Source organism: Antechinus flavipes, chromosome 4 (assembly GCF_016432865.1).
Source record: "Antechinus flavipes isolate AdamAnt ecotype Samford, QLD, Australia chromosome 4, AdamAnt_v2, whole genome shotgun sequence".
In the NCBI taxonomy this organism is placed as follows: Eukaryota; Metazoa; Chordata; class Mammalia; order Dasyuromorphia; family Dasyuridae; genus Antechinus; species Antechinus flavipes.
The window spans coordinates 199,914,211-199,940,026 of NC_067401.1; the positions used below are offsets into that span (position 1 = coordinate 199,914,211).

Here is a 25,816-nt window from a genome sequence, read left to right on the forward strand (position 1 = left end):
ATGTATACTTATATATACCACTGATATTTTTACTTGTAACTCACAAATAAATACAGATATACTTCACAGCTATCACGATCTATAATATTACTGGATTTTCCAAAAGTCTTAGTGCAATTTTAAGATTTTAAAGCTTAAACCACACTAAGACTTTTGGAACACCCTGTATATATGCAGACTGTTTCCCATGGCTTACAGCCAGTATTTTCTGGCCTATTGTGCCAGCGTCATGGAAAATGTCCTGTACTGAATCCAAACAAACGAAGGATTCCTGTTGGTAGCGAGAATCTCCAAATGCTCTTACTCCCAGATGTCATTGTGCTAATTGCATCAAGTCTTGGAAAACTACAAAGTCTCCTTTAAGTCAAATCCATCAGTCTACCAGAGAGATGGCCAAGCTTTCATGCTGCAAAAAACAGTTGATGAAAAATGCATATTTTCCAGATTATCACATAGAGACTATCAAGTGAGCCCATCAATATTTATGTATTTGATAAATGTTGCATATGGGCAACAAATCCAGATTTGGATAGGAGGAAAGCAGGCTGCATCAGGTCAGGGAAACTCTGAATCAATTTTCATGCCTTAAAACCCCACTTTTTTTTTCAGATTAATCTCCTGATAGTACCTATGGATCATCTCAGAAGAATTACAGTAAGAGCTAATCCATATTGGCTTAAGACAATGGAAAAGGTTCATGGTGAGTGTTAGCAGGATCAAGTACAATGACTAAGTTTGGCTTCAGCAAGTAAAGTGGTATAAAAGGTGTTATTGGCAGGGTTGACTGAAAAAAAAAACCCTATAAAAAAGAAATAACATGATGGACAGTCCAGGTAGTTCAATAATAATTTCCAAGATATCAAAAGAACAAGAGCAAAGTTTCTAAGAAGTTGATTTGTCATTTATAGAGGATTGATGGGAAAGCATGAATAAGAAGGCCTGAAGAAAGATTTGATTGATGATGAAGAATGTGACTCACTACCTGATAGAGAAGCAAAGGACTCAGTAGGCAGAATGAAACCTTCATTTTTATGGCAAATATGGGGGTTTGTTTTGATTGATTACAATATTTGATATGAAGGTTTTCTTTTTTTTCTCAACAAAAGGAAGAGATGGGAGGGAGAGAAAAATAAATGCTTATTAGCTGAAAAAATAATTTTAAAAAGGCTGATGAGGCTGTAATCTGTATAGATATAAGGAAGACTTAACACATGAAAACATGATGCCTTCATATGATCACACTTCTAGAGCTGGAAGGAACCTTAAAGGCTACTGAGTCTAACCATTCATTTTATAGATAGAAACCAGAGACTCTGAGAAGTTGTTAGTAAAACTGTAAGAAAAAAAAATCTGAATTTGTTTTATTGTCCAACACTCTGTCTACTATATATGTGGCTGCCTCAACTCAAAATCTCAAAGGAAGTAGTTTTCATGTTGTTATCAATCTATTCCATCCGTATGACCAGAAATGAGCCCTCTAGCAAACTTTAGGATAAGGCCACAGGAAGAGGGAGAAGAGAGAAATTCAATAATATATTTTATTCCTCACTGCTGCTTTCCCTAAATTGGCTGGTTGTTAGCTCTGGTTCATATAGCAATAGCAATAGTGTGTGTGTGTGTGTGTGTGTGTGTGTGTGTGTGTGTGTGTGTGATTATTTTAAGATCATTGATTGGGGTGGCTTCCCTGTTTCAAAAAACACCAATGGCTGAGAATTCCTGTTCCAGGGAATAGCAGAGAAAAAAGTTCTATACAGGGATTCCTGGATGAGTCCCCTTTCTTAGGAGGATAAGATAGTTTATAAAAAATGAATGGATAAATGAATAAATGAATGAAAACACAGCTATTAAGTGCTTACTTTGTGCCAGACACTAGAGATAACATACAAAAGGCAAGATTGTCCTTGCTTTTACAGAGCTTATATCCTAATGTGGGATAACAATACAATAATGTGGGATAACAAAAATGGAGGAGGAGTAGTTAAGGAGAAATATTTTGGCATGGGAAGTCCACAGGGATTGAGAATGTAGCCATGGGGCAAGAAGGGGATGGGTGGAATATATAGACAAACATGACTTGGGTGGAAGTAATGGGCACAATATTGGTAATGACAGATTCACCATATGATTGATTGTCTTTTGTTTTCAAAAAGGACCAAATGATATCCTATGTTACTATCTAGAAGCCACCTAGATGTTATTTAAGTCTTAAAGATTATCTATATCTTGGAAGTTTGGGGAGTTTGTTAAGTGGAGGAAAATTAGGAAGGTGAGGAGAAGAGAGGAGAGGAGAGGAAAGGAGAGGAAAAGGAAGGGAAGGGAAAAAAGGAAAGGAAGGGAAGGGATAGGAAGTCACATAAAAGTCAGAACCTGATGGACAGCTAATGGCAGCAGCTGATGTTGAAAGTTTGCCTGCTTATCAGTAACTGTTGACAAAATTCCCTGATCCCTGTACTTGAACCCATTGTTCACACTTTCCTAGTTCACTTAATTTATGTTCCAGGTGAACTTGTCCTTATTCTTTCCGTCTTTGTCTGAAAGCATGTATAGGATAACAATAGCTAGAAATATGCATATATTTGTCTATATATATTATGACTAATCAAGACATATCTAGAACTTTGTCAGTAAAATGTTCTTAGGTTGGGACCCCCGACTATGGCCAGAGTTCAAGTGTGACTTCACTCACAAAACATCTAGATCAACTCAGACAGGTTTTCTGTCTTACCCAATCAGTTTTTAAAATACCCTTGAATTGAGCAGAAGTAGTCAACTGAATTAGCGTTGGTTTCTCACCCTAATCAAACTGTCTTCCTTTAAGGGTCTGTCCATAATATGAGCCAAATTGCATTAAAAGAACCAGATTTTAAGAAAACTCTGAAGGACCAAACAATGTTGACAAAGTGAATTTTTTATCCATAAGACAAAGCAAGCAAAGATAGGTTGGAAATGTTCATCTGCTTACAATTATTTGTATTTAAAATACAAATGTACAGATAGGAGAAATTATATGAAATTATTCATTTTTTAAATCTTGCATCCATTGACATACCTTGTTCTTCTGTAATAATTCTACCCCTATGATGTATATGTCCAAATGTCTATCTCTGACCAAGAGATCTCTAGGACAGGGACCATCTCTAGCCAAGCCTTTTCTTCATCCCTTTCTATTTTTTCTCAGCCATATTTTTCTCCTCTTTTTTCACTATTCTCCCACTTTTGAGGGAATTTGTCTGTATTATGTCTTCACAATTCTTTTTGTTGTTTGTTGGCCTCAACTTATAATAATTTGGGTCTGTCAAGAACCATTCTCTATGTTATGCTCCCTATAGCATCCCACAGGTCCCTGCTTGCCTGCTCCTCAGTTTTGTATATGTGGGTATATATGTGCATATATGTAAGGAGATGTGAAGGGAGGTGAGGGGATAGATGCATGTATGTGGCACATTGTATTTGAGGGGGGAAATTTAAAGTTTAAAATGAATATTGGATATTAAATGAATATTCTACTGGTGTCTATGACTGATTCAGGAAGGCTAATCTTAGGAAGAATGAAAAGAATATAAACTTTGGAAGTAGAGGACCTTGGCTGAAGATCTTTGTTCTTCATGTGATACTGAGCAATCTCTGCCTTAATTTCTGCCTCTTTGTGTTGATTTCCTGTAGCAAACTTTTTGGGAGAAAACCATCTTCTGGGCTTATGACAGAGGGAGGAAGGACTCTGATTCAGGGTCTGTGAGGGACAATATTCAAGAGTGATGCAACCTCTTCTGTCTATAATCCTGCCTCTGTCTGTCTGTTTATTCCCACTCTAATATCTCTGTCTCTCTATCTCTGTCTCTGTATCTCTTTCTCTGCCTGTCTCTCTATCTCTGTCTCTCTTCCTCTTTGTCTGTCTGTCTCTCTCTGAATCTCTGTCTCAGTCTCTCTCTCTGTCTCTCTTTCTCTGTCTGTCTGTCTGTCTCTTTCCCCCTCTGTCTCTCTGTTTCTGTCTTTCTTTCTCCGTCTCCCTGTCTCTGTTCAGGTTTGAAATTTCAAAATTCCCTGAGTAGGTGTGAAATCTAAATTCAAGTCTCCTTGAACGATTCAATTTCCTGTCAGCTCAGATACCCCCAACAGCTGGAGAGAAGAAAAATAGATATTCTCTGTTGTTTATCAAGAGAGTACCAACTTTAGTTGTACTTTGGTACCAACTTTCAGCTTCTCCTGGCATACCCAGAGCTCCAAGGCCAATGTCTGCGTAGGTCTGGATGGCGTAATTGTCCTTTTTCCATGGAAATAATGTCCTTGACCTTATTGCCAGGAGAACAGGCACTGAACTATTTTTCCAATAGGGAGTAGAGTTTACATTGGGGCAGCCACACTCCCCTCTTCTGAATGCCATGTAGGCCCTAAATTGTGCTAACTTCTTCAGTGTTCTCATCAAAGCCCTGCTGAGCAAAGGTTTTAGGCTGCTAATTTTGACAGGTAAAGGTGCCAACCAGCAGGATCTGCTAGAAATGGCCATATCCTCAAACTACTACCAGGAGAAAGAAGGATGGATTTGCTCATGGTGGGGCTTTCAAGGGAATAGGAGGAAACATAGGCTTTGAGAGCTTTGTAAACATTTGGAGCTGAAGTCAAGAGAAAGGAAGTTGCCTCTTTAGCAGAACACTGCCTAACTAAAGGTAGAGGGCTCTTTGCAGGAGAAGATTGTACTTCCTTTTCTTGGCAACCACCATCCCATTTCCCATCCGTCCTCCATATCTCCACTCCCAGGTTCATTGTGGTGTTCTTTTCCCTGGATCCTCCATTCCTTCTACACCAGAGGGGACTCAACCTGAGTGTTCTAGGAGACAAGTTGTTTCTTCTCTGGGAGTGATTTGGGCTGTCCCTTATGGCCCCCTTCCTCACTCCTCCTTTTTCCCATCATTTGCCCCAATGAAAAAAAAATCCTAGTTATATCTGTGTTCTGAAGTTCTTTTAATCTCTCTGTGGACAGGCAAAAAAAATGAGGATCCAGTGATGAAGACATGTACCTTATATAAGTATCAATCTTACCTACAATTGTCAAAAAATATTCAGCCAAAGAAATGACTTTTGTTTCCTTAGTAAGCATAGAAGATGTGATCTACATTCCCTGGCATTTTTCTCTCATTAATAATTACAATGATAGAAATAGGGAATGTTCTTGTGCTTTCACTGATATAAGTGACTGCTTGGATGAGGAAATTTTTCTTCAGCTTATAGTCTCAGAAAGAGATTTTTAACCTGAGGTCCGTGGACTTACTTTAAAAATATTTTTTATTAACTATACTGAAATATAATTGGCTTCCTTCATAATCTCTTTATTTTATTTTATGAATTTAAGAACATTATTATGAAAAGGTTTCATCAGACTGCCAACAAGGTGTAATGAAACAAAAAATATGGGTCAGCTAAATGGTGCAATGGGTAGACCAAGTGCCATGGGAGGACCAGCCTCATACTTTCTAGCTGTGTGACCCCAGGCAAGTCACTTAACCTCAATTATCTCACAAAAACAGAGCAAAAAATTTGAAAATCCTTGTTTCAGAATATCAGAGTCAAATAGAAATGGAGCCACTAAACCATATTTAAATCATACTAATCTTTCATTTTTGTTTTAATTGTTCAGGAAAGTTCATTACCCCATTCGTGGTTTTTTTGGCAAAGACATTGGAGTGGTTTGCCACTTCCTTCTCCAACTCATTTTACAGAAGGGGAAACTGAGGCAAACAGGGTTAAGTGATTTGCTCAGGGTCACACAACTAGTAAGTGTCTGAGGCTGTATTTGAACGTTAGGAAGATGAATCTTCCCGACTCCAGGCCTGGTGCTTTATCCACTGCATGACCTACTTGCCCTAGTATATTAATTTAGAAAAACACATATGAACTCTGTTTTTTTACATTTCTCCTTATTTCGTTAAGTATTTCCAATTCACAGTTTAAGCTGGTTCTGGCTATGCTCTCTGGATGATCTTTCTGCAAGGTGGCCCCAGGCTTTCGAGTTTTATACTTCTGGCTTGGTTTAGAGCATGGAAAGATTAAATAATTAGTCCAGATCACATAGCCAATATGTATCAGAGGGAGACCTGAATCCAGGTCTCTTTGGCTCTGAGGGCAGCTCTCAGTCCACTAGATTAAACTGCCTTTTGCAGCAGCTGCAACAACAGCATCAATCCATTCACACTGTACTTGATCTACCCAAACTTCAAAGCCCTCCAAAGCCTGGGCAGCAAACACTTTGTATTCAACTTAAGATTTATTAAGCATATCTTTAAGCATTCTAATAGGCATTTGGGATTCAAAGATAGACTCCCTGCCCTGGATGAGTTTATATCTCTCTTAAACAAACATATTTATTTCTTCTCCCATAGTTCCACATAGTGAGCTTTTCTTTCTGACACTCTATTTCTGCCTCTGATTTTTATTCTCTGGGGGGTGAGTTACATGGAGCTTTGATGCAAGTGTGGGGGTGGGGGCAGTGGAGGATGGAAAGGATGTTTTCTAGAGTGGCTAACACAAGAGAGGGGGCTGGAAGGAAGCCAGGGAGGAAGGGGAAGAGGTCACAGGTCACGGTTCATTGAGGATCTCTACTATGAGTCATCTGGTAGCTAGGTGGTGGTGAGTGTAAATTGGGGAGGGGGGAAGTCAGAAGACCTGGGTCCGAATTCCAATTCCTGCTTTGCTTCTTGCTCCACACGTGAAACTTAAGGCAAGTCAGTTCCCTTCTCTGGGCCTCAGTTTCCCCCTATGGAAAATGGGAATTAGATGTTCTCTGAGGTTCCTTCCAGATCTAAATCCTTGGCATCTTGCTCCATCCATTATCAACTATGGGTGGTTTTCCCCCTACTTTTTCCAGTTGTTGCTTTTGGTCTATGGGGCTTGGTGTCGGATGTCCACATCCTGAGTAGGTACCTTTGGCTGCAAGGACACAGGACTGTTGAACTCTCCATCAGGGAGATGACCAAATTGATGATTAGGGCCAGCCAAGCCATTCCGAAGAGGATCCACGTGGACACAACATTCTTGTACCATATTGGGTACTTCCGTTCTGGATTCATCCCTGGGGGAAAAAGAAGGAGCTCAAGGGATTGTCTCAACCTGGAGAATTTACTAGCTGTGTGATTCAGGGCAAGCCACATGACATCTCTTAGCTTCAGTTTCTTTATCTGTAAAACGGGGCTAACAATAGCACCTACCATTGGGGAAGGGCTGAACAAGTTGTGGTATAGAAAGGTAATGGAATATTATTGTTCTATAAAAATGATGAACATGGTGATTTTAGAAAAGCCTGGAAAGATTTATATAAACGGATGCTGAGTGAAACAAGCAGAACCAGGAATACATTGTGCACAGTAACAGCAAGAATGCGTGATAATCAATTATGAAAGATTTGGTTCTTCTCAGTGGTTCAATGATTCAAATAGACTTAGGACAGAAAGTTCCATCTGCATCCAGAAAAAGAACTAAGGAGACTGAATGTAAATCAACTTATGTTATGTTTACTAATTTTTTCTGTTGTTTTTTTTTTTTTAACCTCTCCCATAGTTTTTCCCTTTTGCTCTGATTTTTCTCTCCTAACATGATTCATGAAGAATGTGTATATTAAAAAAATAATTAAAAAGCCAAAAAACCAAAAAAAAAATAATAGTATCCACCTTCTAGGACTATTCTGAAGATCAAATGACATAACATATATTACATATGGCCTGCAAACCTTAAAACGCTATATAAATGCTGGTGGTTATTATCTGCCCCACCCCTTTACTCCCTTGGATCCTTGTTTTCTGAAGTGAGCTGCTATGGTGTGTTTTCTTTTCTTTTTAAAAATATATTTTAATTTATTTCATTAAATATTTCCCGATTACATGTCAACTTTTTTTTATCATTCATTAAAAAAAAATGAGTTTCAAATTCTTTCCCTCCTGCTTCTCCATCATTCCTTGAGGCTAGAAATATGATATTAATTATATGTATAAAGTCATGCAAAATATATTTTGTGGTGTGTTTTCAACAGATTCCTTTGCATTTGTTTGTTGCTTTGTTAGATAGAAAGGGAAGATCTTTCCATATTATAACACAATATAATAAACATTCTTTAAGTACCTATATGTGTAGTCACAATTAAAAAAAAAAAAGACAAACCAGTTTCTTTTTACTTTCTAAAGCTAACTAGTCCTAATCCCCTTCCTCAACCTTCCTTTCTGATATCTTTTTTTTTCCTCTTTTAGGTCATCCCTCCTCGAATTTCCCTAAAAGATCCAGAGATGTTTTGAGTCTGGGACTAAGGATTATGTCAAACTCCTCCATTCTGCTTTATGAGAAGATTGTGATCTCTTGGATTAATTCTGGGCACCCAGAAATACCTGCCTGAAGGAAGCAAAGGGGGAAGAACTTGTCTCCTGTCCTTTGTCTTTTCCTCTCCCTGGCTCTGGTACCCCTCCTGGTGTAGCCTGCTGCCTCAGTGGTGAGGATTGGATTAGGGCTGATTATATTACCGAAGCTCAGGACCATGATTTAGTTGGGAGCCAAAATAAGATCAGTGGTGAGCAAGATTTTTCTGTAGCTAGCAGCAGGCAAGGAGGGAGCTGGGGGGAAGGAGGTATTTTTCTGTAGTCTTATTTCATTTTTCAGCCACAAACGTAAATGTCAGGGGACCAGGCAGCTGGCAAAGGGCTTAAGTGGATAGAAAATGCAATTGAAAGAAGAGAGGCTGGAGGGGAGCTGATGGCTGGCAAGAGGGATTGACTCCCATTTTGTGGGATAAAGGGTTTCCAAAAGCTGAGGTAAGGATAGCTTCCAATTTTGACCCTGGTGCTGAGGGTCATCTCTGGCAGATGGACTTCAGTTTCTCCATTTGGAGAAAAAGGTTATAAGCCCCAGTAACTAACTCCCTTTTCCATCAGCAGCACAGATTAGTTTAGACTCCACAGAACATCAAGTTTCTCTAGGATAAGCTGGTCTTCAGCTTATCTTATCATCACCTACATTGACTCAGTTTTTGAGACTCAACACCTTCTCAGTTTCCTCTCCCCTCTGATTGAAGTGTTTGCTGGTGTTGAGTATGTTTTCTAGTCTTGTCTGACTCCCTAATCCCATTTGAGGCTTTCTTGGTAAAGATATTGGAGTGGTTTGCCATTTCCTGTTCCAGCTCATTTTACAGATGAGGAAACTGAGGCAAATTGGGTTAAGTGACTTGTCCGGGGTCACACAGCTAGTGAGTCTCTGAGGCCAAATTTGGACACAGGAATATGAGTCTGATTCCAAGCCTGGTGCTCTAATCCACTGTGCTGAACTGAACTGCGGGAGAGCAGAGTGATAAATTTCTCCTAAAGCCACCTTTTTATAGAATGTTCTGAACTTTCCAGACATTCTAGGAAACAGCAATTCAGCTTGGTTTCAATCCCACCCCATGGTGGGCTGCATCCCCACCTCCCAGCCTTTCTCAGTTTCCTTTGTAACCTCTCTTGTCAGACTATAAGTTCCTTGAAGTCAGGGACTGTCTTTCTATTTTGTATCTCCAGTGCTTAATATAGTGTCTAAGATCCAGTAGGCATTAAATAACTGTTTATTGAATTAAGTTGAAATGCTGCCCCTTCCAGGTCACCAAATTAAAACAAAAAAGAATTAAAGTGCTGTTTTTGTCCTAACTAACTTATCCACAAAGTTGCCACAATGATTTTTCTAAAATCCAGGTCTAACCATGTTACCTCATCCTTCTTAGTAAACTCTACTGGCTTCCAATTAGTTCCAAAATTAAATAGAAAACTCCCCTGTTTGGCAACTGGACCCTTTCTATCTGTCCCATATGCCCTTCTCAATACAGCTTCACTTGTTTCTCTATGGCTTCATTCCCTGACTACAGACTGGCTATCCCCCAGGTCTGAAGTGCTCTCCCTTCTCACCTCTGCCTCTTAGCTGGAACCATTAGGAGGAGGAGAGTACTCTGACTGGAATCAGGAAGACATGCATTTGAATGTTCTCTCAGACACTTATTAAGCCATGTAGCCTTGAGTGAATCACTTAATCTTGTTTGCCTCAGTTTCTTAATCTGTAAACTGAACTGGAGAAAGCAGTATCTCTGCCAAGAGAACTCATGAAGAATTGGACATAACTGAACAAGCACAAAAATAATTAGTTGTTATTAATTTCTCTGCCTTCCTTCAAGACTCAACTCATGTTTCAGATTTTGTAGAAAGCCTTTCTATTCTTCTCCATCCCTACCCCGCAGTGATTTCCCTCTGAGATTGTGGCTGTTCACTTGTGTCCAACGCTTTGAGACCCCTATGAACCATAGCATACTAAGCTCTTCTATCCTCCATTATCTTGAAAAGTTAGTGTAAGTCTATGCTCATTGTTTTTACAACAAACGCTACCTATCCGTTTCACCTCCTGCCATCCTTTTTTTTTTCTTTTGCCTTCAATCTTTCCTGAGATTAGGGTCTTTTTCAATAAATCCCATCTTCTCATAGTGTAGAAAAATTATTTAAGCTTCAGGTGCAGTATTTGAGCTTCTAATGAATAGTCTGAATTAATTTCTTTAAGTGTTGGCAGATTTGATATTGTTAGTGTCCAAGAGACTCTCAGAAGTCCTCTTCAACAACACAATTTGAAATATTGATGCTGTAGCACTCAGCTCTCCTAATGGTCACAGCCATACTTTGCTAATGGAAATACCATATCTTTTAAGTATATGTTGGCAAGGTAATGACTCTGATTTTTAGTATGATGCCCAGAGCTGCTATAGCTTTCCTTCCAAGGAATAAACATCTTTTAATTTCATGGCTGTAGTCACTGTCTGCAGTGATCTTTGAGACCAACAATATAAAATCTGACACTGTTTTCATTCCTCTCCATCAATCTGCCAGGAAGAGATGGGACCAGTTGCCAAGACCTGAGTTTTTTCATAATTAACCTTCAAGCCAGTTTTTAAAAAATATACTCTCCTCTTTTACCTCATCAAGAAGCTTCTGAATTCTTCTTCAGTTTCTGCCATCAGAGCAGTATCATCTGCATATCTGAGTGAGATTATCTTCCATCTACTCCAGGGACATAATGGAAGTAAAGCACTTTGCAAATCTTAAAGGGCTACATAGATACCTATCCTCCGTCTCTTCCTCTTCCAGTCACCAGGCTTCCAGTCTGGTGATAACTTGATTCCCTGAGTCTTCTATTAAAATGGTAAATTCAAATAATGCTTACAGAAAGCAAAACAGGGACAGGCTGGTAAAAGTTTAAAAAACATGTTCTCTAGAAAACAAAAACAAAAATAGTATGTCTATACTTTTAAGCTTAATCTGCATGATTAGCACTTTTGAAAAGTATAGACAATGAACAAAATAATAAATCAAGTCCTGATTGGTAGACATTTCTGAGATTTAAATGCTCACACTGAAAATGTTAGGTGGCAAGCTTACAGTCCTGATTGCCTCTGCATATATCTTGTATGTGAATGTTTATTTATGTATTATTTCTAATATTAGAATGTGATCTTATTAAGAGCATGGGTCCCAGAGATGTCTTTTGCCTTTCTTTATATCCCCTTATTATTTTTTATTATAGCTTTTTATTTACAAGTTATATGCATGGGTAATTTTACAGAATTGACAATTGGCAAACCTTTTGTTCCATTTTTTCCCCTTCTTCCTCCATCCCCTCCCCCAATATATCCCCTTATTGTTTACTCTAATCATACCCAACTTTTCATGGTGTCATTTGGTTTGTTTGTTTTTTGGCAAAGATACTGGAGTGGTTTGCCAGTTTCTTTTACAGATGAGGAAACTGAGGCAAATGGGGTAAAGGGCCTTGCCTAGTGTTGCATAGCCAGTAAGCATCTGAGGTTTGATTTGAACTCAGGATGATGAGACTTCTGGACTCCAGCCTCAGTACTTTATCCACTCTTCCACCTCGCTATACATGGTTAGGTACATAGTAAGTATTTAATAAATGCTTGTTGCTTGACTAACTGCATATATATATTATAGAATCATTATAATTGTAATTATAATTTTATCATGGTAATTTTTTTAGAACTAGAAGGCCCTTAGAGATAATTTTTGTTTGACCAGGGAATGCTTCAGAGTGTCAGCTACACTGACAGAACTAATAAATGCTGTTGGTTGTGTGAGTGTGGGAGAAGCCTAGGGACATAGTTTATTACTGAGATGGAAAGGGTGGGGAAAAGGGCTGGGAAAATTTGTAGCAAAATACAGGAGAATAAGCCAATTTTCCTGCTAGAAAAAAAAAACTTATTAGTTTTCTTACTAGAAAATTGCCACAATATTGTTTTAAGATAGACTTAAATTTTTAGAGGGAAAAGACTAATTATGTTGATTTTCCTACTGTAAAACTGCCTATATGTGTATATATTATACACTAAAATTTTAGAGAAAGAAAGACTAGAAATATGTTTTCATAGACCTCTATCCTCCTACCTCAGAATGTTGGACAGTAGGGTTCTGTGGGACTTATTTTGGAAAATCCTAGTCTATTCCTTTGATTTTATTATGAATTTAAAAAATGAGTCCCAGAAATGTGGAATTAGTTAGCTAGTTAGTTAGTCAGTACCAGAGGTCAAAATTGAACCCAATGACTCCCAGGCACTTGTTCTGTTCGTGAAGAGCTGTGTATTTTACTTGACATGGAACATAGCTCTTCTCACAAGCTCAGGTATGACTGGAATGACTGATGTGTGATCTACTGGCTACCCTGCCCCACCTTTCTAGGACTGGGAATTCCAATACAGGGTGTGAGGGTGAGGTGGGTCTGGAAGAGGAGGTCTAGATACCCTACAGGCTTCTGCCTCTTTGGTGACCCAGGAAACACTAACTAATCTGAGCTTCAACTTTCTTTAGTGAAAAGATTTCTACCTTGTCACTTAGACATTTACTTTTAGCTGTTCTTCAATGGGGAAGATGGAGCTGCATTGAACTGTCCAATGAGGCTTTGACCAATGAGCCAGAGAATAGTGACCAAGAAGCTCTCATTTTCTCCTGAGGGCTGGACCAAAGGAAAATGACTTAATCCTACAATGGGAAAATTTTAGAAAAAATTAGGATCAGCATTTTGTGCTCCATTGGGCAAGGTTGGAAAATGGAGCCCTCTTGTGCTTGAAAATGTGTGTGACAGAGCACTTAGAAAGTTTTAAGTCTTCCCTAAAAATAAATGTGCCCTGAAGAGTGGAGTTTTAGGGCTCTTTAAAAATATGGACATCCACATGTAGCAGGACTAAAAAGTACTCCTTTTGGTGCTTCCTTGTAAATTGTGTGCTAGGGAGCTGCTTAGCTTGTCTATCTCTGATTCCAGCTCTAGACAGGTCTGTACCGAGAAACAAAAGGAAATAAGCATTTATAATTCCAGGCACTATGCTAAGTGCTTTTGAATAATAGGTTGATGGAGTTTGGAGCTAGAAAGGACCACAGAGGTCATCATATCCAACTCTCTGATTTTATAGAGGAGGAAACAAAGGCTCCCAAAGCCATATCTTCCTTCCAGATAGGAAGCAATGTAGCTAACTGTGTGAGAGAGATTCTCAGATAAAGACCATCAGAGATAATGTATCCTCTATCCTTGAGATCTCTACAAAAGAAAGGAAGGAGAAACAATCTAGCCCAAAGGCAGGGGAATGGCTATGTTTACTCTTGGAGGTCTTCTTGCCCCTCCTTTGCCCTCTTCTCACCTATCACATAGTCACCAAACCCCACAGTGCTGAGGGTGATAAAGGAATAGTAGAATCCTTCCTCATAGCTCCATCCTTCCATGTGGGAGAAGAGAAGTGGAGGTAACAGGAAAAAGAGTAGGAGGCCGGAGAGGAAGGCACAGGAGCCCACAAACCACCGAGCTCTGGCCTGGTTCTGCAAGAGAATACAAAAAAAACAAAAACAAAAACAAAAACATCCATGGGGCAGGTCTGGAAAGAGAGGGAACAAATCTAACAGGGCAAGGGATGGATCACATGAATCTGAGAAGTGACCAGATAAAGGCAAGATGTACATGAAGGGCATGACTTGGGATCCAAGCAGCCCACGTGCTCCTCCATCACCCATATACCTTCATTCCTTGGGCTTCCGGCAGCTAGCTAGCATTCCCCATGACACTGCCACATTTCTGACCTTTTCCTTATCAGTCAAGAAAGGTACTTCCCCATCCCCCTAAATGATCCCTCAATTCTGGAGAACCTCCAAACTTATCAATAATTCCCCCATTTTAAGCAGTGACCTTTCCTTTCCTGTACCTAATTCTCATCACTAATCCTTAAGAGATCCCCTGATTCCCAAGGAATTCCCCATCCTCAGAAATGAGCCCCACATGTCCTACAAGAATCTTGGTTCCATTTTTCCCAGACTTCTACCATTGCTTTCAAATCCTTTATTCCTCTTCCAATCTCTCTTACCTTCTGGGTCCCACTAAGCCAACAGGCCCAACGCTGAACCCAGGAAAGCATAAGGCGTCCCAATCTGTTGAGCAGCACAAGATTGAGAGGAATTCCCAGGAAGGCAAAGAAGATGCAGAAGAGCCGTGCACCCATTGTTTGGGGGCTCAGATTCCCATATCCTGGGGCACAAAAAGAGATGGGAATTAAAGGGGATAGCTGCAGAAGATATCCCAAATCTACTCTCCTGACTATACTTTACTATATCCTTGTGCCTCTCTGTTCTCAGGGTTTTTAATCTCAGGAAAGGTGGAGAAAGGGATGGATTGAAGAAAATGAGGGGAGAATGGAAGATACTGTCTTCCTCCTTCCTTCATCTCTTTTGGAGAAGGTGAAGATGGAATAGGATAGGGTAGCCACTAGCTCAGGGCTCTGCCCAATTCCTTCTTGACCATGCAGAAAAGGGTAATTCTAAATGAATCCTTTAACTTTAAGAAGATCCCATCCATCTGAAGAGTTTCAGTTTCCCTTTTGTACTTTTATTCCTCTTTCTTCCCTTTTCTGTTTTCCTTTTCTTTTTTTGCCACTTAATCCTAAGGCAGTTGGATTTCTACTGCTATCATTTCATTGCAATTGTTTTCCAGCCTAAGATCAGCTGTGACCTCCTTTTCTTCTGTTTGATCCTTTCAGACCTCTCTGTAGCATCTAATCCTGTTGACAACTCCAGCAAACTCTCCTTTCTTGGCTTTTATAACAATCATATTTTTTAAAAAAATTATTAAAATTTTAAATCATGGAATAAAATAAGCATTTCAATAACAGAATAATAAAAAATGATTGCACATGAAACTGAATATCTATTATGGACAACTTGATATTCCTTTTAAATATATAATGAAGTTATCATGTAAATTTCTTTTTTGTTTGTTTTTTTTTCTCCTTCCCTCTTTGTCCTAGAGATGGCTATTAGACACAAATATGTATATAAATGTAAAATCGTTCTATACATCAAAGTATTAATTACTGTTTATGAATATCTCTCTTATTTTTCTTTCTATTGTCTTTCTATCTTAATCCTTTTACTTTATCTTCTCTCCTTACCTATCTATTCCTTATTCTACCCACCTTATTATACTAGTTTGATTTCCTTCCTACTTCTCTAACTTATCTTTCTTTGCCTCTTCTTATCCTTATCTGGGAATCATCTCTTTTTTCTCTTTATATTATCTTTATTCAATTATCATGAAGTCTAGTTTGATCTCTACATATGTACAATTCTATATTTTCAGTTATCTGAAGGATATTTTTACTTAGGAGACCTATTAGAATTTCGATTGTCTGCCTATCCATCCATCCACTCATCCATCCACTCACCTAATAAATAAGGCTAAATATAAAATCAAGCAAGCTCCTGGTTCTTATCAATTCTACTAGTCATTCAGTTAAAATAAATTTATTCTATTATCTCCAAGAGGTTTCTCATATCTATCAATTCCAAGTATCTTCACCTTAGCCAAGCTGGCCATTCCCTCAAATATGAACTAATGTAATTTTAATAATAATAATTGTTATTATTATTATTGCTGAGTCATATGAACATGTTGATGAAAATGGAGGGGCAATTACAGAACTAAGTTATTAGCACCAGAAACTAGAAGGATTATCCTTAAGGGACCTAGATTTTGTGATCAGTGTAGATTATACAAAAGAAATAACAAAAAAAGTTTAATATCACTATAGACTATATAAAAATTTACTACCCTACCACACTTATACACAAAGTACATGATTTGTTGGTTAGAATTATGTATATATAAAAGTCTTTCTATCTTTCATGGATTAACACATGACAAATTTCCATATTACAAATAATAGACTTTAAAATATCCTGAAGAACTAAACCAATAAAATGTACTTGATCTGGACTATCATCAAATTGCCCACAATTTCCTGGATATTACATCAGTCCATAAAAAATGAAAAGTGACAATTAAAATGACTGTTGTCATACCAAAAACTCATAATTCCCAAATTGCATGGAATGAAAAACTTTCAAAACATAAAGACCAAGCCAAAGAAATTACAATCATGTGGTAAGAGATATGTATCAACTCTTTTGTCCTATCTGCCACAAGAGGTATCCTGAAGATGCTTTCATTGAGCCCAAAGAGGTAGAGTTTGCATCTCAATACTTTTTATTCATTTACAAGAAGCTGTTATATTGAAGTATGCATAGAAGAATTGCATGTTTGGCATATATTGGATTGTTTGCCATTTTGGGAAGAGGGTATGGGCAAAGAAGGTAGAGGAAAGTTTGGAACACAAGATTTTGCAGGGGTGAATGTTGAAAGATATCTATGCATATATTTTGAAAATAAAAAGTTTTTAAAAAGGCTGTCGTATTTATCTACCTGTGCAATACTTTAAATATTAAAAAATAATAGCAGGATAACAATTTGTCCTAGGAACATTTTCTTTTGCCCTTTAAAATGATAAGAATAGAATGATAAAATAATAGCCAACAATCCATCTCCTGACACCAAGAGGAAATGGACTTATAGTGCAAATTGAGACATATGTTTTCTGGACATATCTAACTGGAGAATTTGTTTTGTTTGACTTTTATGTATCCATAGACGCACATGCAAATACAAAATTCAAAGTCAGTTGGCATAAACTGAGTAAGGAGAACGACTGGACATGACCTGTTAGGGCCTTCACTTGACTTCTTGGTCTTAGTTTTGCCCTTCAGTAAAATTAAGGGGTGAACTAGAATGACTTCAGAAGTTATTATTTAGTTCTGTCTGCTCTAAATCTATGACCCTTCAATATTGATATTGTCAATCCCTACTGTGTCATCAACCTCTCCAACCTTTTATCTCCCTTTTCTCATCACTGTGAACTATCCATTCCTTGTCTGTTGGCTAGCAATGGATCCTTGCTGCAGTCAGAACAAGCAATTCAGCTATCTCTTGCCTTGAACTAATTTAGTCCCTTAACTAACTTACATGAGAGACAGTGACTTCATGAGCAAGACTATGAGCCAGGACAATTATACTACGGAGGAATGCTTGACAGACAATGAGGGAGAGATGCCAAAAATGTGGAATATGTGAGGATTTCTACCAAGCAAAGTATCTTGAAATATCCTTATGGACATGAAGGAAAGAGAGATTGATAGAATGAGAACAGTTATGTGGGTTTCAGAACTCTTGATTGCCCCAACCCAATGAACTGAATGTTGATGAGTGGATCATGTTTCTAGACATGAGGGAGGTCTCTAGAGGAATAACACGTCTTCTGTATTCTCTTATCAATGACTGACTAAAGACATAGATGACTTGCTTATTAAATCTATGGATGACTAATAGGGATAGCTGATACATTGATGATGGAATTAGGATACAAAAAGATTTCAACAGGATGAAATGAGGCTTAGAGCGGATGATGAAATTTAATAGGAGTAATGTAAAGTACTGTACTAAATTCAAATAATCAAATCCACAACTAAAGGATACAGGAGATGTGGTTAGAAATTGAGCATCAATTAGGAAATCTTTTGTTTTAGGGAAAATCATTTGTAGGGTACACAGCAGTGATATAGAGAACAGCTTGAGTTTAAACACAGGAGATTGGGGGAAGAAGGATAGAGAAAAGGAGTCTCTTTGGGGTACCACAATGATAGAACCCTAGGAGCTGTGGACCAGGAAAAGCAGTGATATTCAAGGGAAGTTTTTCTCTCCCTTCTCACTTCCTCTTCTTTCAAGTCTCAGCTCTAATCTCATCTTTTTGCAAAAAAACTTTTCCAAATCACCCATCCTCTAATACCACCTATGTAAAATTTTTACATATGCATAGTGTGTTGTATCCTGCTTTCTAGAGCCCCCAAATTGGAGTGACAAAACATACCACTGCTTTCTAGAGCCCCAACACTGAGGTGATTAAAATATACTATCCTAGTGGAGAAGTGATGAGGTGGGACTCCTGAGGATGGTGGAAAAATGGCACCAAATGTTGTGTTCTGCTTTCTAGAGCCCCCAAGTTGGGGTGATTAAAATATACCTTCCTAGTGGAGAAGTGGAAGCAGGATTCCATTTTCCCACCATCCTTAGTAGTCCACCCTAACCTGGGGGCTTTAGAAAGCAGGACACAATACATAGATATTTCTATTTATCTCTCCCATTAAAATGTGAGCTTCTTGCCTTTCTTTTACATTCCCTTACCTCAGCACAGTGCTTGGCACATAATAAGTACTGTGTTCTTACTGCTTATACAATAAACATTGTTTGTTGACCGACTGGGTTCTTCCCCTTCTCCCAGAAAACTAAGTGTTTGGTTGCCTCTCTGGCTTGAAATCAATTTCCGTGAAAAAGATCTAGGTGTTTTAATGAATTGCAAGCTCAAAATGATGTGGCAGCCAAAATCCACTGATTTGATCTTAGGTGTCATTAATAGAAGTATAGTATCCAAAATGAGTAAATGAACTATCCAGCTGCCCTCTGGTCTGGAGTATTGTGTTCAGTTCTGAGGGCCTTTTTTTTAGAAGGAATATTTAAAAGGTTGAATATGTCCAGAAGAAGGTCACCAGGATAGAGAGTTGACTTGAAGCCATGCCAACAAATAAGGTTAAAGAAAATGAGGATGTATGATTAGAGAAAAGAAGCTAGAGGTGGGAGTGGCTGCTTCTATTTTTAAACATCTGAAGGATTATTCTCTTGGTCCTTAAAGCTAGGCTCAGATATCTCAGAACCAGCTTTTTTGGCTGGTTGAGAGGATGGTGTAGAGGAATCCAAAAACTGGGACTATGTTGGGAAGGATTGATCTTGTCCTCTTTGGCCAAAGAGGACATGACTAAGAAAAAAGCATCGAAGTTACAGGTAGCAGATTTTAGCTAATGTAAGGAAGAACTGCCTGACAATTAGAACTGACAGTAAATAGAATGGATTCATGCAGTAGTGAGTTTCCCATCATTGAATGCATTTGAGCACAGGCTGAATGACTATTTGTTCAGCATATTATAAAAAAAAAAAATTACCCTGCTATTGGTTGGACATGGTAGCTTCTGGGGTTCTTTCAAAATCTGAGATTCTATGATACCCCTAAGGGGCTTTGACCAGAAACATCATTGCTTGGCACAGTGCCTGGCACATAGTAAGTGCTTAATAAAGGCTTGTTGGCTGACTTATTTTACTAAGGTTTTTCTTTCTTCCCTTCCTTGCTCTATTTTAAGCTCAAAGATAGAATAGATAGTCAGATGATAATTGCTTGATTTAATCTTCCAATACAAAATTTTATGATTCTAATGTCACAACTATAGCCCCAACCCCTGAGGAAACTGGGTTTGAGAATTTAAAATGACCCAGCAATCCCTAATCCCCTTTGCACCCTTGTCTCCTCTTCTGCATAACATTAGTAGCAGAAACCTCATGCAACTTTTCTGTCTCCCTGCCCCTGTCTTTGATATATCCCCTTAACAAACAGTTGCAAATATGTCAGATAAGGAAGCAGGCTAAATTGTTTGTTGGTTCCTTTAGACCTATAAAAGGCCCTATGTCCTTTTGTTTGGGGCCATGTACTTTGGATGCGAATCCCACGTGGCCAAAGTTGACTTTAATAAATTCTCCAATTGAAAATTAATATTTCTCAACTTGTCTCTATGTATCTTGGAACAATACAAAGAATGAAAGATTTTAGTTCTAAATGAAATAAGAGCTGAGTCTGTAAAGCGATTCCTCCTTCATCCCAGGGACTCAGTTAACAAACATTTATTAAATGTTTACATGATCCTGGTGCTGGGCTAAGCACTGGGGATACCAAGAAAAGCAAAATCCTGCCCTCTGGGTACAGAAGCAGGGAAACTAGTTGGGGGATAGGAGTCAGGAGTGAGACCAAATTCAGCTAGAACAGACCAGATCAAAAAAGAGCTCAGGGGTATGGCTGGGCACTAACACTGCCCTCTCTGCCCTCCTACCTAATCCTTAAAACTTCCCTTTCCTAGTGTTCCCTCCCTCCACCCCAAATTGGAAACTAGATACTAGACATCCCACCCAAAAGTGACTTCTAGGAAGGAATCTGGCTGATGATGGTTTTATATTGCCACCTGGTGGCCAGTATGGTACAATACTGAACAAAGGAGTGATCGGGCACTATGAAATGACCAAAAAAATCAGGTCCTGAACGGTGTAGGAGAGGGTATTGAAGTAAATAACTATCCCAACCTCTTCCAGTTTCCCATCTACAGAGAAGTTCTTCCTTCGCTACCTACTAAGGACAAGGCTAGGTAGAGATATTCAAAGGAAACTTCACCTTCCCTTCTAATCTTTCAGATCTCAACTCAAATCTCACTCTTTGCAAGAGATCTTTCCCAGTCCCTCAATCTCCATCACCACCTAATTACCTTGTAAAACTTGTTTATGTACATAGGTGTTTCTATTTATCTCTCCTATTAAACTGTGAGTTTCTTGCCTTTCTTTTAAACCCCCTCCCCTCAGCACTGTGTTGGACACACAACAAACACTATTCTTACTGCTTACACAGTAAGCAATGCTTGTTGGCTGACTGGTACATTTGGATTATACAACAGGGAGAACACGAAACCTGCCTCTACAGAGAGGGATGATGAGTGCCAGAAATGTTGGAAGGTCTGGGCTGGAATCTGTCACTCAAATCTATCTATGTGATCTTGGGCAAGTCTTTCCTCTATGGATATCACTTTTTCTGCTTTAAACTGAGGGGGTGGAGGTGACTTCTCAAGCCCTTTTCCATGTTCTAAGATTTTAGGAAAAGATTCAGTACATGCCTTCCCTTGCTCTTTGCCAGTCTTTGAAGTAAAATGGCCTAGGGTGGCTAGGTAGCACAGTGGATAGAGCACTAGCTCTGAAGTCAAGAGCACTTCAGTTCAAATCTGGCCACAGACACTTAACACTTCCTAGCTGTGTGACCCTGAGCAAGTCACTTAACCCCAATTGCCTCATCAAAAAAAAAAAAAAAAAGAAAGAAAGAAAGAAAGAAAAAAGAAAAGAATGAAATGAAATGGCCCCTGTCTCTGTATTGCAGATGCTACTAGATGGTACTACAGACAGGAAGGCATTTTCCTCAATGTAGAAGCTTTTTGGGAGAAATTAGATCTCCCACCCCATCTATGAAATGCCTAAGAAATCCAATTATACAATCTCTTCCCTATCATCTAGGGAAATAACGACTATCATTTACATAGTTTAAAGGATTTCAAAATTATATAATTTTGTGCACAAAGTGCACAAAGCACTTTACAAACATTACATTTGTTCTTCACAACACCCCTGTGAGATAGATTTTATTTTTTTCCATATACTACAATTGAGGAACTGGAGGCAAGACGTAAATAAGTGTTTTGTTCAAGGTCACAAAGCTAGTAAATGAACAAGATTTGAACTCCAAGCAGTATGACACAATTAAGAAGAAATCTCTTTCCCTCTGCCCCATGTCCCAGTTCCCAGGTCCCTACCAATGGTTGTGATGGTGGAAACAGAGAAGAAGAAGGAGCCTGCTAGTTCCCATCGGCCCATGCTGGTAGTGTTGCTGGGGAAGATGACTCCGCTCCTGTATTTCTGGATAATATCCTGTGGGGACAGCAGTCACAGTGTTCTCAGGGCATTAGCCATAGTGGACTTTCTCTGAGACTTTATATAATTTAGGACATGCAGCTTTGGAGCTCCCACTCTAGATGGGTGAGTGAGTAGATGTACAAACCGACATGGCCCATTATCTCCAGCTTTCTTCAGAATATGCTTAAAAATCTGGCCACAGACACTTAACACTTCCTAGCTGTGTGACCCTGAACAAGTCACTTAACCCCAATTGCCTCATCAAAAAAAAAATCCATACTGGCTGGATGAAAAGAAGATATCTTTCATTTGTCCTGCCTATTGATGGAAGTACCCTCTTCTGTTCTATTCTTTGTCTCTCTCTCTCTCTCTCTCTCTCTCTCTCTCTCTCTCTCTCTCTCTCTCTTTCTCTCTCTCTCTCTCTCTCTCCTCTGCTTTCCCTTTCCTGCTCTTCTTGCTCTGGGAGCTGTAATCAAATCAATATTATCATATTGTAACTGGATCTCAAAATCTCGTATGTCCAAAAGTCAATATGAAGTATTTCAAAACGCATTATGTTGAAAATACAACTTATTAAGTCATTATCTTCCCTTCCCTAACCCCATCCCCTTCTGAACTTTCCTATTAAGGGAAATTACTAGTAACTCAGGCCTGCAGCTTCAGTATTATCTTCCACTTTTTCCTCACATTCACTCCACATATCTATTGCCAGGTTCCATAATTTTCACCTTCACAACATCTTTGTTAAATAGCTACTTTTCTCTTTATTCACACAATCTCAATGCTAGTTATAGATCTTATTGCCTTTCGCCTGGATCATTGTAATAATCTTGTTACTCATTTCCCTGCCTCATCTCTCTCTACTCAGATACTAAATTTTTTTTCTAAAATCCTCCTTCATCCTCTACTCCCTTGTCTCTAATCCCCTACCAGCTTTTAATGCTTCCAGAATACAAAAATGGCTCTATTTGCCATTCCAAGCCTGAATTCTTGCTACGATCTGATCCAGGTAGACAGGGTTACTCACAGTTCTAGAACACCCAACCATTTCCATGGCTCTGCAGTGACTTTCAGAAAAGCTCAACACACTTTTAAGTTTAATCTGCATTGCTAACATTTTTTTCCCATCAAGTCTAGATGATTAACAAAACAATCAGACTCAGAGTTGTAGTGTCTGCCTATTTCCAAGAAGTAAATGCTCACACTAAAAATGTAATGATTGAAGGGAGTGATAGGAGATGACTCCAATGCACCCTTGGCTGGCCCACAAGCCTCCAAAGGTTTGCCCTTTTATCTCTGTTTCTGAGTTTCCCGGGCTTCTTTCAAGGTTCAATTAAATCCCACATTTTGCAGATTTCTCCTGTCTGCTCTCTCCTTTCTCCTACCATACCACTTGTGCCTTCCTGAAATGATATCCCCTCTACCTGTATTTATCTTGTGTCTCCTTCATTAGAGTGTAAGTTCTTTGATGGTATGGGCTGTTTTTGCTTTTGTTCCCCCAGCACTCAGTATAAATACCAGGTACATAAGTCCTTAATAAATGCTTGCTGACTGACTTCTGGAAGTCTCTGGTCAATTGATATTCTTATGACTATACCTACCATCCTTATGACTTACTAAAAGATAATACATTGTCCTGTTCTTATGTGTTGACTCTATTAGAATATAAGCTCCTTGAAGGCAGGAATGGTCTCAATTTTCTATTTGTATTACCTGGCACATAGTCCTTAATAAATGCTATTCATTATATTTTCCCCATTAAAGTGAGGATTCCCTTATTGTAAGACCTCTTCCTTATCCCCCCCCCACCCCCCTAGAACCCAGCCCTGGAACAATGGCATTTCCTTTACTGAAAGGACAAATTATTAATGTAGTTCTTCCAGTCAAGTGTAATATTAAGTCCTTCCCTCTGTAGAGTGAGACAGTGGGGGAACTTCCAAAGTAAAGCTCAGAGTATAGTCCTAGAACTTGTGGAGAGGGGAAGGGGGTGTCAGAGAAGGGAAGAATAGGAGACTTTCCCTGAATGCTTGGGGCCAAAATCAGCCCTTTGTTGTGCCCATGAAATCTTGGTTCTATCTGTTTCTTGGGGTTGTGTCCAGCTCCCTCCTATGAGATGAGATGGAATAGAATGGGAAGATATGGGATGAGATAGAGCTACATATTTGTCAGGATAAGGGCTGAATTTTTTGAGACGCAACATTTGGGAGATGGTTTCATTCGAATTTCTAGTTTTTTTGACCTTTTGCTAGGGAAGGGACAAACAGGTGAAGGATTAGTTGCCAATAAAGTCAGGGTGGCTAGGGTTGTATTCAATTCCTGGCAGACACAGTTTTCCCAAACTCATCTTGTGGAATTACCCCAGTCAGCCCATAAAAGGTGGGGTTCTTTCCCTCTCCTCTCCTAGACTTTGCACTTCTCCCGGCTTCACCTCATGCTATCTCAAATTAATGCTGGAAGGAACTTCAGAAGCCATCTGGTCCAAAACTTTTACGTTATAAACGAGGAAACTGAGACTCATTTATTTTTATGTTATAAATGAGGAAACTCAGACTCATTTACTCAAAGTTCCAAGGTAAATTAGCAATAGAAAACTGGGACTAGACTTGGAGTTTTAAGGAGAAGCAGCTCATCGCCTTGACCTTGACCCCTCTCTCCCCCATATATTAACACTTAAGTGACAGTATGGAACTGAACCTGAGGATTAGCCGCTCCAAGGGCAAGGAATCTCAGTGAAATGCTGTACCTGGGCCAGAAACTCTGGGCGGGCGTTAAAGGGAGGAGCTAGGTGGGGTGGGATGTGGTGTGCCTCAACATCCGCCAACTTCAGGTGAACCGGTCCCGCTTTTTTTCACATCCAAGATGCTCCCTCCTATTCTGGCCACTAACTATGGGTAGCTCAGCGATAATTGAGATTTGCGCTTCAAACGAAACATTCCTAGCTTTGTCCTCCTTAGCCTACCTCCCTTGTCGGTTTTTTGGAGGAGTACTTGCCCTCGGCTTTCTCTCTGTGCCCCCGCCTCACTCATTAGGACCCTTCCCTCTTCCAGTCCCCAGCCCCTAGCCCTTCCTTCTCCATCCCGAACTTCACCCAGTAACCCAGAGACGCATCCCCGCCTGACCCGGATCAGAGCGTCCAGCGCCGAGCTGTTCAGACACGTGTAGTTGCGCAGGGGTGCCCACTTTTCTTCCTGGAACCCCTCGGAGTCCCGTGCGGCGCCTCTCTCCAGCGCCCGGAACACGCTCGTGCCCAATGCCAGGTAAGCCAAGTAGCAGCACAAGAGCAGTGGCGTCCCTGGCACCACGCAGCGCCTCCTTCGGCCCGGCGCACGTTCCTTAACCCGTGGCTTACGCACAGGGCCAACCTTCTTCACGGTCTCGGGGCCAGCTTGCTCTTGCTGTTCCAACATGCTTGGGAAGGGTCTTCCTGCACTTAGGCCGGGGACCAGGAGGAAAGGGTGTCTCTCTTGGATCCCGGAAGGTCAGGGGAAAGGGATGGATCACAATCGTAGGAGCGGGCAGGAGCTGGAGCAGGGAAGGGGAAGGGACTCTGGGCAAACTAGTCAGTAGTCCCCTGCCTAGAAAGTGCCTGCGATTTTGTTCTGTCAGGGTCCTGAGCTCCCTAGGGGGACGTGAGCTGGCTCCAGCGCTCCACCCCGAACAAAGATCCAATCCTCAGCCCCCTAGAGAACACGGAGCCCCTGGCATCTAGCCCCGCCTTGCATACGAGGAAAATACCCCTCTCGTTTAGGGCCCTCCTCTCCCCCACCCACCCCTGTCCCAGTGCAGAATAAGCAGCCCGTGATCCTACTGGTCTCCAGATAGTGGGAAAAAGCTAAACGGGGAAGAAGGGAACTCAGGA

At 39.8% G+C, this 25,816-nt stretch overlaps 1 protein-coding gene across 1 annotated transcript; it reads right to left on the bottom strand.

The window, feature by feature from the left end:
* Positions 1 to 6,277: 6,277 nt before the first annotated feature.
* On the bottom strand, positions 6,278 to 25,641 carry KCNK17 (potassium two pore domain channel subfamily K member 17). The gene is made up of 5 exons (XM_051996880.1): positions 25,077 to 25,641; positions 21,858 to 21,972; positions 14,393 to 14,553; positions 13,679 to 13,853; positions 6,278 to 7,063 (listed from the first exon to the last, which is right to left on the bottom strand). Exons 1-5 carry the CDS (start codon positions 25,362 to 25,364, stop codon positions 6,825 to 6,827), a joined length of 978 nt encoding a protein of 325 aa, XP_051852840.1. The 5' UTR covers positions 25,365 to 25,641; the 3' UTR covers positions 6,278 to 6,824.
* Positions 25,642 to 25,816: the final 175 nt, after the last annotated feature.

What these genes read in the sequence shown, in the direction of transcription:
- KCNK17 (XM_051996880.1), bottom strand. Translation starts at nt 25,364, where the DNA reads ATGTTGGAACAGCAAGAGCAAGCTGGCCCCGAGACCGTGAAGAAGGTT. An exon ending in GGCTTAGTGGGACCCAGAAG is followed by an intron (nt 13,854 to 14,392) that starts GTAAGAGAGATT and finishes ATTCTCTTGCAG; the next exon opens with AACCAGGCCAGAGCTCGGTG. An exon ending in GTTTGGTGACTATGTGATAG is followed by an intron (nt 7,064 to 13,678) that starts GTGAGAAGAGGG and finishes TTTTTCCCCCAG; the next exon opens with GGATGAATCCAGAACGGAAG.